At 39.9% G+C, this 12,169-nt stretch overlaps 1 protein-coding gene across 1 annotated transcript in view; it reads right to left on the minus strand.

The window, feature by feature from the left end:
* hmcn1 (hemicentin 1) overlaps positions 1 to 12,169 on the minus strand; it is an 87,671-nt gene that overhangs the window by 11,691 nt on the left and 63,811 nt on the right. Inside the window, 31 exon segments of the mRNA XM_051876370.1 lie at positions 203 to 393; positions 492 to 626; positions 761 to 974; positions 1,044 to 1,234; positions 2,246 to 2,515; positions 2,604 to 2,738; positions 3,030 to 3,111; positions 3,113 to 3,174; positions 3,360 to 3,467; positions 3,564 to 3,728; positions 4,072 to 4,193; positions 4,364 to 4,520; positions 5,190 to 5,317; positions 5,399 to 5,543; positions 5,639 to 5,780; positions 6,023 to 6,159; positions 6,256 to 6,337; positions 6,463 to 6,659; positions 6,743 to 7,021; positions 7,143 to 7,240; positions 8,507 to 8,690; positions 8,793 to 8,917; positions 9,057 to 9,216; positions 9,291 to 9,440; positions 9,525 to 9,656; positions 10,096 to 10,177; positions 10,466 to 10,668; positions 10,826 to 10,939; positions 11,054 to 11,215; positions 11,746 to 11,842; positions 11,944 to 12,131. Coding sequence (XP_051732330.1) covers positions 203 to 393; positions 492 to 626; positions 761 to 974; positions 1,044 to 1,234; positions 2,246 to 2,515; positions 2,604 to 2,738; positions 3,030 to 3,111; positions 3,113 to 3,174; positions 3,360 to 3,467; positions 3,564 to 3,728; positions 4,072 to 4,193; positions 4,364 to 4,520; positions 5,190 to 5,317; positions 5,399 to 5,543; positions 5,639 to 5,780; positions 6,023 to 6,159; positions 6,256 to 6,337; positions 6,463 to 6,659; positions 6,743 to 7,021; positions 7,143 to 7,240; positions 8,507 to 8,690; positions 8,793 to 8,917; positions 9,057 to 9,216; positions 9,291 to 9,440; positions 9,525 to 9,656; positions 10,096 to 10,177; positions 10,466 to 10,668; positions 10,826 to 10,939; positions 11,054 to 11,215; positions 11,746 to 11,842; positions 11,944 to 12,131 — 4,637 coding nt within the window.

Raw genomic sequence — 12,169 nt, forward strand, 5'->3', positions numbered from 1 at the left:
TGATTAGCATTCAGTTGCAAGAGTTAAAGAAATAGTATCTTCTGGAACTACATTAGGGTGAGTAAAAAATGACAACTTTAATTTTTGGGTATATCATCCCTTTAAAAGACATAAATGCAGAGCAGTTTATATGCTTTGCATTTGTGCAGCTGTATCTGCGATCGTAGTGTGCAGTCAGGACTGTTGTGTTGTGTTTGTGTACCACTGTGCCGTAGATAGCTAGAGATCCGTTGTCAAGCTGGCGGATTCGATTGCTTATCTGGACATTGACGCCCTTTTTGCTCCACTGGAATGTGGGCAGAGGGTCTCCTCGCACATCACAGTTAAGTATGGCATTCCCTCCCAGGGGCTCAATGCGATTTGAATGAACATCTCCATCTATTACTGGTGGTTCTGGAGAAATTGGACAAGAGATTCAAGTTTTTCACAATGGACTTACTTTCGATTAAACAAGCAGTAAGTCATCATATAACAGAATTCCAGATGCTTACCTTTAACATAGACAAATCCTAGAGATTTGATGGATCCCACGCTGTTCTCAGCCATGCAGGAATAAGTGCCCGAGTCGTCTTTACTCACACGCTCAATCACAAGCTCACTGTGGCCATTGATATGATCATACTGGGCTGTGGGCAGAAACAATACCTTCCTGATTCTCACATAACAGCCTATTGACACATGCAGCATAACTGATAGTTCTGAACTACAGGGGATGCAAATTGAGGATATTTATAGGCTCAATTAGATGGATGATCAATACCAGGGATGATATTGTTGTTGAATGCCCACGTGATCTTGGGTGGAGGGATGCCAGTGACGCCGCAGGTCAGCAGGAGGCGCTCTCCCTTGTTGAGAGCCACATCCCCCAGGAGCTCAGTGAAGGCTGGATGTGTGTGGATGGACAGACCAATGGTGCGACTGTCCTGCCCAACTGAGTTGGTTCCGACACATGTGTAACTCCCAGAATCCTCAGGCTACATACACAAACTGTCACAATATGTAAACACTCTGAATGCAAGCAGTTTAAAGATTGGGACTCTGACCTGTGCAGTGTCTATGAGCAGCTCTCCCGTGGGCAGGATCGTGTATTCTCCAGTTGTGTCAGTAAGTGCGATATCATCTTTCTCCCAGGTGATGGTGGGCTGTGGGACCCCGTCTGCCACACAGGTCAACAAAGCTTGGGTGTTCTCCACCACGGACACCTCTGACTCTCCTACACGGATGGAAGGAGGTACTGAGGTAGAGAGGGAGAGGAAATAAAAAAATAAATTTATGAGATTATTTATTATTATAATTATAATTCACACAAATCATAAGTTAAATAAAAATATAATACTATTATTAATCACATAAATCAAATAATGATTTAAAAATTATATTCTACTAAATATTCTACTTAATAAAAGTTATTCTACCGATATATTCTATGATTATTATTATTATTCATCACATAAATCATAAAATTATTATTATAATTTTTTTTTTTTTAAGCTTTATTTTTGCGATAGGACAGTATGTAGACAGGAAGCGAAGTGGGAGAGAGGGGGACAGGCCCACGAGCCGGGACTCGAACTCAGGTCGCCCAATGTGCAACAGCGCTATATGTTGGCGCACTGCCCACAAGGCTATCGGCGCTGACATAAAATGAATTATTATTACTAATAACATACTGTACATCAACTAATTAAAATAATTAAAAAAAGATTCTACCAAAAAAAAAAAAATTCTACCAACATACTACCAATTCTACCATTCTACCAATATTTTACTTCATAAAACCAGATAATAATGATTGTTATTATTACTATTATTAAACCACATAAATCATAAAATAAATTATTATTATTAATAACTTACATTAAATATATTAATAAATAATTTAAAATAATTTAAAAAATCTACCAATATTTTTACCAACTTTTATAAAATAAAAGTTACTCTTACCAGATTATCAACGCACTAAACAATATTATCAATCAGTTATTATATTTATCAGTTCGTCAGCAAATTATTCATGTTATTCTTATCATTAATTACATAAATCAAATAATGATCATTAAAATAAATATAATTTTTTTTTATCAATATTATACTTGATACAAAATAAACGTTACTCTACCAGATGATCAATGCATTAATAAATATTATCAATTCATCCGTCCATCTCAGTTTCCCCTAAAGCACTCTGTACAGTGAAGCCATTTATTCAATCCAATCCATCTGTTTCAGCATCCCTCTGACTCACTGTGTACAGTAAGGCTCATCTCCAGACTAGTGGTTCCAGCCACATTAGCAGCAGTGCAGGTGTATCTGCCTGTGTCTCCAGGTTGGGCAAAGGCGATCTGCAGCGCCCCTGTGCTGAGGACCCGCTGGCGCACGGACTCGCTCAGCAGCTGCCCGTCCTTGTACCAGGTGATAGAAGGAGTGGGGAAACCCTCTGAGTGGCATTGCAGAGTTACAGATGCATCTAGTGCCACATTGTACGCCCTGATGTCAGATGTTATGATTGGGGGCACTGCAAGAGAAGTGAAATGGATAACATTTGGGATAACTGTTTTCCACAGACATCTTAACTTTCATCACAGCCTATGTGTGAGCCTAACCTTGCACTCTGAGTTTGGTCTTCCCTAGTGCAGTGCCTGCCGGATTCTGAGCCACACACATATAGGTTCCAGAATCCTCGACTCTGGCTTTAGAGATCTGCAGACCACCATTGGGGAGCACCGTAAAACCACCTCCTGATGATGAGGTATTAAGTTGGTGTCAGATTATTTAAACGGTAAATAAATTAATCAATTCATAATTAAAAATAAAAATAATTTTTTTTTTTTAAATAATAATTACTACTATTCAAAAGTTTGGGGTCAGTAAGATTTTCTTAAGAAATTAATACTTTTATTTACCCCAAACTTTTAAATGGCAGTGTATGTAATACAATATAATAATTTACATTATACAGAATAATTATATACATTAATTAAAGTAATTAAGTAATTAACTAAATGGTACTGAATATATGAAAAGCTTGCTTTCATCTGTGGTAAAAATGTTGATGCCCTCTTTCTGCCAGGTGATAGTTGGCCGAGGGGAGCCCGTCGCTCTGCAGGGCACGGGTCACATGATTGTTCAAAATCACATCCAGTGTTGACGGGTGTGACTGTATCACCGGAGGCTCTATAAAATGTAAATGCACACAATTATTCATCACAGAAATGTCCAAATGACAAAGATGGTGTAGAGAGAAATGAATGTGGAGCCTCACATGGGCATTTGTTATATATGATCTTATTAGACAAAAATAAAATAAAGAGGCATATTTAAAAGCATGTTAGGTTTAAGTGTTTCTGCATATCTCATACCGTGTACTGTGAGCTGGACGTGTCGGTGTGCGGTGCCTGCGGCATTCTTGGCCACACAAGAGTAACGGCCTGAGTGACTCAGATCTGCAGCTGTGATCTCAAGAGGACCTGAGAGAAACCAAGGAAAACAGAAATGTAGCATTTAGATTAACTTTAAACATTAATCGTTCCTTTTTTTCAACACAGTAACTATATAAAGCTAACCTGATGGTAGTATTGTATAGCCCTTTCCGTCTTTAGCTAGTCTCAATCCATCTTTGCTCCAGTATAGGACAGGATGAGGCACTCCGGATGCAGTGCAGCCGATGACCACCGGGGACAGTCTGCTCACCACAAGCTCTGTGGCCTCATCAGCAATAGAAGGAGGAACTGTAGAAGGAATTGAATATTAGTTCCTCTTGAGATGCACACATTAGCTGAGTCTGAAATCGCATACTTCCCTAGTATGAAAAACATTATGTCAAGTCAATTCAAGTTAGTGAAGAGACGCAACTAATGCTGGTAGGTCACATGACAGTGACAACATGGCGAATGTAGTACGTTCGGATTACATTCATACTATACACAGTCAAACTATGTAGAAATATAACATACTTTTTAAGTGCCCGCAAAGTAAATACTTATTAAAAATAAGTACCTACTTAGGAGAGTATGCAATTTCAGATGTAGCTACACATTTAGATGGATGTCATATATGGCAGTAGGGATTCACCATGTACAGTCAGCTGAATGGCTCGGCTTTCCTGGCCTGCCTCATTGGATACAACACACTCGTACAGCGCTGTGTCCTCTACTGTAGGTGCAATGACAACCAGAGAGCCTGACGACAACAGCCTGAGGACAGATTGCAAACCGATTAACTGGACACAATCATGAATCTCAAGTGTCTTACTGTGCAATGTTAAGCATCAGGGTCATATTATGACCCAAACCAGGGGTAATGCTTATTTGGTTGGTGATACAGTGAGAGGTGATAAGAGGAGAGGGAGGAAACCTGGCTGAACCTGTACATATTCTGGTTCTGGTCAGTGTTAAGGGCTTGGGTGTTTTTGGTCCAGCTGACTGAGGGTTTGGGGATGCCGGTGGCCTCACAGGATAGCGTGGTCTGGACGTTTACTGTCACAGTGATGTTAGTGGGACCCTCTGCGATGGAGGGTGGCACTGGAGTAGGAGAGAATGTTTGTGTTTACTGTATATCGGGACATTTCCTTGGACAAAGAGCCAATATTTTAAACAGTGATAAACAATAGCTCAAACAGTAGAGCATGACTCTAGCAATGCCAAGGTAATGGCTTCGGTACCGAGGGAATGCATGCAACTCATAAAAATGTATAGCTTGAATTCAATGCAAGTTGCTTTGGATAAAAGCATCTGGCAAATGCAAGAATGCGTGAATGTACATGAAAAACAAAAAAAATAGGACTGAAAATAAAGACTTTCGGTTTAGTCAGATTCTGACAGATACAGTGAGTTGATTAGTTTTAACCGTTAACTTGTGTCTTTTCAAGTAGTTGATTTAAAGAACCAGTACAAAAATTATTTCTTTGTGATTTGAACTACATAAATTACATTGTGTTACTGTGTTTGAGTACAGCAATAACTAGCTAATTTCTCTTTTTAGTTTGCATTTTAATTGCAGTTTAAATTTTAGTAATTTTGTAATGTGCTTTTGCCATTTTTTTAAAAATATTTTACCAAGGCAAAATGTCTAATTTATTTTAAGTTTAAGTTTATATATTTTATTTAATTTTAGCTTTATTTCTATTAATTTTAATAGTTTTTAGTTTTAGCTATTAGCTTTTTAGATATTGCATGTATGTCAAGACTCACCATAAACCTGAAGATCTACTCTCTTGCGTTCTGTTCCCGCCTGGTTGGTGGCCATGCAAAGGTAGCGGCCTGTGTCTGTCACCTGGGCTGAGAGGATGTGGAGTGAACCATCCTCACCAAACCTGTACCTAAACATAAAAGGCATTTGTTATTTCCCATGAACAAAATTGAGGGATCTGAAATGGTCTGAAGTGATCTGTGCTGCTTACCTGGGGTTGTTTCCTGCCAGGATGGATCCATGCTTCCTCCAGGTAATGCGTGGGGCGGGTACTCCATTCACAACACACTCCAGAACCACTGGTTGATTGATATGAACCAACACAGACTGAGGACCATCCTTTATTGTCGGAGGGACTGCAGAGAGAATGTTTATATTAGCATATGCTCATACACATAAATAAGCCCACAATATATTTCCTGGCTTAACATATGTAGAAATTGCTGGTCACCATTGACACTAAGGTTGAAGTGGCGTCTGGTTTCTCCAGCAACATTGCTGGCCACACAAGTGTACTGGGCACCATCTCTCAGCTCTGCATTGTTGATCTGCAGGTAACGACCGCTGGACAAAACACGCACTCGTGGAGACATCTGGAGAAAGCATTGTGAAAGCTATTTAGAGCTACATATACCTGATTTAAAAAACCTTTGTTGTCAGATTTTTTTTTTTTTTTTTTTTAAAATGCTTTTATTCAGCAAGGATGCATTAATTTGTTCAAAAGTGACAGTAAAGACATTTATAATGTTACAAAAGATTTCTATTTTTAATAAATGCTGTTCTTTTGAAACAGCACAACTGCTTTCAACATTGATAAAAAGTTTTTATTGGATACCTTCAGCGGTGCTCCATCTTTAAGCCAGGTGAGGGTTGGAGGTGGAACTGCATCTGATTTACATTCAAGGGTCACCTGTCTGTTTTGCAGGACAGACACATCTTGCACACCTCTGTCTCCAGCAATGTTGGGTGGCACTGTTGAAAAAATTTGTCGTTTGGCAAATTATTGTAGGCAAGGTGACATTTTATATTGATATAATGGGAAACTTTGTAATTGCTTTTAAGTCTCACCATGTACTCTGACTAGAAACTCTTTATCATCATCTCCAGCAGGGCTGGTGGCCAAACAGGTGTATCTTCCAGTGTTCTCCACCTGTACAAAGATAACACAACGTGATTTAGGAACATGTCACTCTTGTGGCACATCGAGCAGCATGGGAGAAAAGATAGGAACAATAATGGTACTGCCCATTTTGACACCACATTTGTAGTTTTTACCTGAGCAGAAGCAACTCTGAGCACCTCTCCATCTCTGAGGAGCCGTATGCTGTCTGTCTGAGGCAGCGGTCGCCCATCCTTCAGCCAGGTCAGTGTAGGTAAAGGTATGCCATCAGTCTCACAAACCAGCTCCAAGACATGATTCACAACCACAGAGACCTCAGCAGGCACACCAGAGCCATTGATACGCGGTGGGTCTGAGAGATGGGATAGATGTCCATGAGTCTGTGACAGAAGGAGTCAATTTGATCTTGTTTTATTTTGTTGCTCTTTTTCTCACCCAATACTTTGAGGCTGAAGTGGCGGCTTGCGTCTCCAGCCTGATTATGTGCGGTACAGGTGTAGCGTCCGGTGTGGTTGACTCTCACATGGGAAATCTGCAGGGTGGTGTTTTGGTTGAGGAGTGACAGGTGAGCATCTTTAGGCACTGCTGCACCATTTCTCAGCCAAGTAATGGTTGGACTGGGCGTCCCATCTGCAATGCAGATGAAAGAGGCCGTATTTCCTCTCACTACTGTTACTTCTTCTGTGCTGCCTGCTCCGTCCAAACTGGGAGGAACTGAGAAGAATGACACAGTAAATTTATGGGTTTAATACTACAAATTTTTATATATAATTAAAATGATTATATATGACCTACATTTTATCTCTCAAAAAAGTACACAGGCAGGTTAACTCACCATACACCTGTAGGTGGTAGTGTCTGTTGTCCACTCCAGCTCTGTTGGAGGCCACACAAGTATAGCTCCCACCATCTGAAACCTGTGCACGAGCAATGCTAACACCAAAAATGACAATCAGATGCCGAGCATTTAGAATTATGAATCATGCTGTCAGCTCCATTCAGGGTGGCCACCAGCAAAATGCGGGTACATGTTCGATAAGTGCCTTATCTACCTACCACTGTAATTAACTACAGCTGAACTACATACTCAATAAGAATAAAATAAAGAAATGGGGGTTTTTTGCACTTGGTTGAAATTTTAGTACATTGTGCAAGTGTGCAATTCAGTGTTTTTATTGTTAAGTAAAACTAAGTAAAATTATTTTTGTTAACTGAAATAAACTGAAATTAAAAACAATATTACATAAAAAACAAACTTGCATAAAAATATAACCTAAAAATACTAAAACTAAAACGTACTAAAAATACTAAAACTAAATAGAAAAATATAATTTAAATAAATAAAAATAAAATGGTCAAAAGCACATAAAAGTACTAAAAATTCAAAACGAAATTGAAACCTGAAAACATAAAATTAAAAGCTAATTCAAATTAATATATACTATTTAATACTATAATTAAAACGTAAGCCTTCATCTCCAATGTAAAGAAATTAGGCAAGGTGTGGCTGAGGGGCAAAAAATTTATTTCCCATCCCGGGATCATCTTGATTTAAAGGGTTGATTCATGTCGTTCCACACCCGCAAGACCTTCGTTCATCTTCGGAACACAAATTAAGATATTTTTCATAAAATCCGATGGCTCAGAGAGGCCTGCATTGCCAACAAGATAATTAACACTTTCAATGCCCAGAAGCTTAACGAATCATTTGTCTCGAATCAGTGGTTCGGAGCGTGTATCAAACTGCCAAAGTCATGTGATTTCAGTTAACGAGGCTTCGTTACATCATAAGTGTTTCGAAATTTCAATGGTTCACCACTGAGGGGTGTGACTTTGGCAGTTTGATACGTGCTCCAAACCACTGATAGGAAACAAATGATTCATTAAGCTTCGAAGCTTCTTGAAGCGGTGTTTTGAAATCATCCATTACTAGATATTGTTGAATAAAGTCGTTATTTGTTTTTTGGCGCACAACATTGAGGTTGAACCACTGTAGTCACATGAACTGTTTTAAATACGTCTTTAGTAGCTTTCTGGGCATTGAAAGTGTTAATTTTCTTGCTGGCAATGAAGGCCTCACTGAGCCATCGGATTTTATGAAAAATATCTCAATTTGTGTTCTGACATGAGGGTGAGTAATTAATGACAATATTTTCATTTTTGGGCGAACTAACCCTTTAACCATGTTAGATCTCTTACCGGAGGACCTGGCCAGCAGACAGCAGGCGGACCTGAGACGACACTGGAAGCGGCAGACTGTTCTTTAGCCAGTTAAGCTGTGGAGGTGGAGAACCACTAGCTACACACTCTATATTTATTGAGCTGTCCAGCACTGCGGTCAGCTCCTTGGCAGCAGGTCCATTTCCCTGGATCAGAGGAGGAACTGGGAACAGGACATGCAACTATCAAATGTCTGGGACAATACTCCTGTTGTGTAGTGAGAAATCCTGTTCCACTTCTCGAGTCCTGTAAAGATACAACTCACCATATACATTCAGGTTGAATATTCGGTCTTCCTCTCCAGCTTGATTGGTGGCCACACATGTGTATTTTCCACTGTCGGATGTGTGGGTGGCTGTCACAGTCAGTGTGCTGCCATCGGGGCTAATTCTGAGGAAAGGTTGACTTGCGTTCACCCTTATGCCTTGTTTTTTCTCATTGCCCAGAATCACTATGCTAAAGTACTATGCAGAGAATACACTGTATAGTTTTATAGCATAATAACACAAAAATCTGACAATGCTCTCACTTGATGTTCTTCTGGGCAGTTCTGCTAAGTGTCTTTCCATCCTTCAGCCACTGGATCTCAGGGGTTGGAGTTCCTTCAGCACGGCACACCAGCTGGACACTGTCATTCAGCAGAACACTCATCTCACTAGGTAACTCAGATCCTACGATGTTTGGGGGGACTGAAGAACAGACAATAAAGATGGTAATTTGATAAAACTGCTAGATGTATGTTTGTTTAATAATGCTTCTGTACCTTGTATTGTAAGATGGTAGTTTTTGTGGGCCTTGCCCTCCACATTTGAAGCCACACAGGTGTAAGTGCCGCTGTCAGATAACTGTGAGCGTGCAATCTGCAGCTTACTGCCCCCGGACAAGATATGCATCTCCAGAGACTCTGAATTCTCTAGAAAGACAATAAAATCAAGCATAATTTAACTTTAAAATGTGAAATGTAAAGCTTAAGTGATCTGTAGATCATCTATCTCACCAATCACTCTGCCGTTCTTCAACCAGGTAAGCGAGGGAGGAGGGATCCCTGTAGCATCACAGGCGAAGGTGACAGGATTACTGATGGTTTCCACCACACGCTCCACTGCTGGGCCGTCTAGCCGTGGGGGAACTGGACAAAGGTTGAAGAGAGACTTAACATAAACAGTACCAGGCTGAACAGAACCAGAATGTCAAAGTGTGAAGAACACCATAATCGTAGCTCTATGCTGTATATCATATTAGAGGTCTGCATTCCTGCGGCTCTCCGACAATTTCTTGCGGTGCGGGATAAGTAGACAGTAGCTACAGCAGCTCATACTCGTTTGGTAACACTTACTGCCATTATAAAGCTCGGATGCGTCAGGATATTTATTAATATTTCTCAGATTGTGATCATCAGAAAGAAGAAAGTCATATACACCTAGGATGGCTTGAGGGTGGGTAAAGCTTGGGCTAATTTTCATTTGAAAGTGAACTAATCCTTTTTATCTAAAATCTTAAGTATATACATATATATAGGTATATATATACTTTTAAGTATATATTGCAGTTTCTGTTTTGTTTCTCACCATGGATGTTGAGATGGAAGTTCTTGTCCACTTGACCTGCTACATTTGTGGCCTTACAGACATACTGGCCGGTATCTGACACCTGAGAGAGAAAGAGGGATTTATACTTCTTGAAAAAAACTTTTTACTTTTTTTCTGAAGTAAATGTGAGTGGTGCTTGCACATGTACAGTACAAAATTCACCACCATTATTTGATTGCTAGGTGGCTGCTTACTGGCCCTAAGTCCGTACGAAATTCTGGTTCCTAAGTCTTGCTCGGGTCTATCCTTCAATGTAAGTCTATGGGATTTTTTCACTCATTTTTTTGCTAGACAAAAATCATACATCCACTTCTCGTCATCCACAGCACCTGCTCATTTTCTCACACACCTCTGTTTCTTTCAGTTCCAGCATTTGTCCATCAGCCAGTATGCGCAGATTGGCAGTCTCAGTGATGGGGCGTCCATTCTTGTACCAGGTAATGATGGGAGGAGGTACCGCATTAGATTCACACTCCAAAGTAACAGACTTGCCCACCTGTACATTTAACACCACTGGAAGATCCCCACTGCTGTGTCTGATACTGGGAGGGACTGGGAAATCGGACACCAGTAATTTAGGTCAGTGACTTCCCAGAAATGTTGAAATAAAAATTTTGTTTGCCACCAAATATTTTGAAAAGTTTTGCAGAGACATGCTTTACATTTTTGTAACAAGCAAATATAAACACTAAAAACTGTACATACTGACCATATACTGTAAGATAAATTATTTTTTGGGCTTCTCCTGCTGGGTTGATGGCCACACAGCTGTATTTCCCAGCGTCAGACATCTTTGCTTTTAGGATCTGGAGAGTACGGCCACCTAGAGACAGTGAATGAGAGTTAGAGGTGGAGTGGAAGAAGAGAGATTTATGTGTAATATGTATGCAGCATACACTATGTAGTCCCTTAATAATGTGTCAGTAAGCATGTGTACCAGGCATTATGAGTGCGTTGGTGCTGGCCTGTACAGGTCTCCTGTCTTTGAACCAGCTAAGGGTGGGAGGTGGGAGTCCAGTGGCCTCACAGTTTAGAGATATGAAATTATTCACCACCACTGTCACATTCCCCTCTCTGACACCCACAATAGAGGGAGAAACTGACAACAAACACAAACAAACATGACGTCACCAATTATTAGTTTATATGAACTGATAAAATGCAATGCAAGTCGCTTTGGATTAAAGTATCTGCCAGATGTTTAAATCTACATGTAAATTAAAACACAGCAACACAAACTATGCAGTAAACCCCTAGAAACAGTACAGAGACTTAAAGGGATAGTTCACCCAAAAATGAAAATTCTGTCATCATTTACACACCAAACCTATATAAGTTTCTTTCTTCTGTTGAACACAAAAGAAGATATTTTGAAGAATGTCGGTAACCAAACAGTTGATGGGCCCCATTGACTTCCATAGAATGGAGAAAAAAAATACAATGGGTCAATGTGTACCGTCAACTGTCTGGTTACCAACATTCTTCAAAATATCTTCTTTTGTGTTCAACATAAGAAAGAAACTCATATAGGTTTGGAACAACATGAGGGTGAGTAAATGAAGACAGAATTTTTTATTTTAAGGCGAACTATCTCTATAAGACAAATGTCTTATTCAAAGATAGACTCACCATGCACATGGAGGTTGAAGGATTTCTCTGCTGTTCCAGCTAAGTTTTGAGCCACACACACATAGCGTCCTGTATCTGTCACCTGTGCATTCAAAATCTATAACACACACAAAAAACATAAATAAACACATATATATATATATATATAAAAAAATCTGTCATTGTACACTGTTGCATCACAGTTGATTTGTGTCTTACCTGCAGTGTCCTGCCATTGGACAGAAGTCTGTGAGTGTTGTCTGGGGTGAGGGGTTGACTGTCTTTTATCCAGCTAATTTTAGGAGTGGGACTTCCATCCACCTGACACTCCAGTAATGTTGTTTTATTAACCAGCACTGTGACTTCATCAGGTAGGTCACCATCAGCTCCACGAATCGAGGGCGGCACTATCAAAATCCAAGTGCACAGACAAAAAAGACAAACA

Source organism: Ctenopharyngodon idella, chromosome 20, assembly GCF_019924925.1.
Source record: "Ctenopharyngodon idella isolate HZGC_01 chromosome 20, HZGC01, whole genome shotgun sequence".
Lineage (NCBI taxonomy): Eukaryota > Metazoa > Chordata > Actinopteri > Cypriniformes > Xenocyprididae > Ctenopharyngodon > Ctenopharyngodon idella.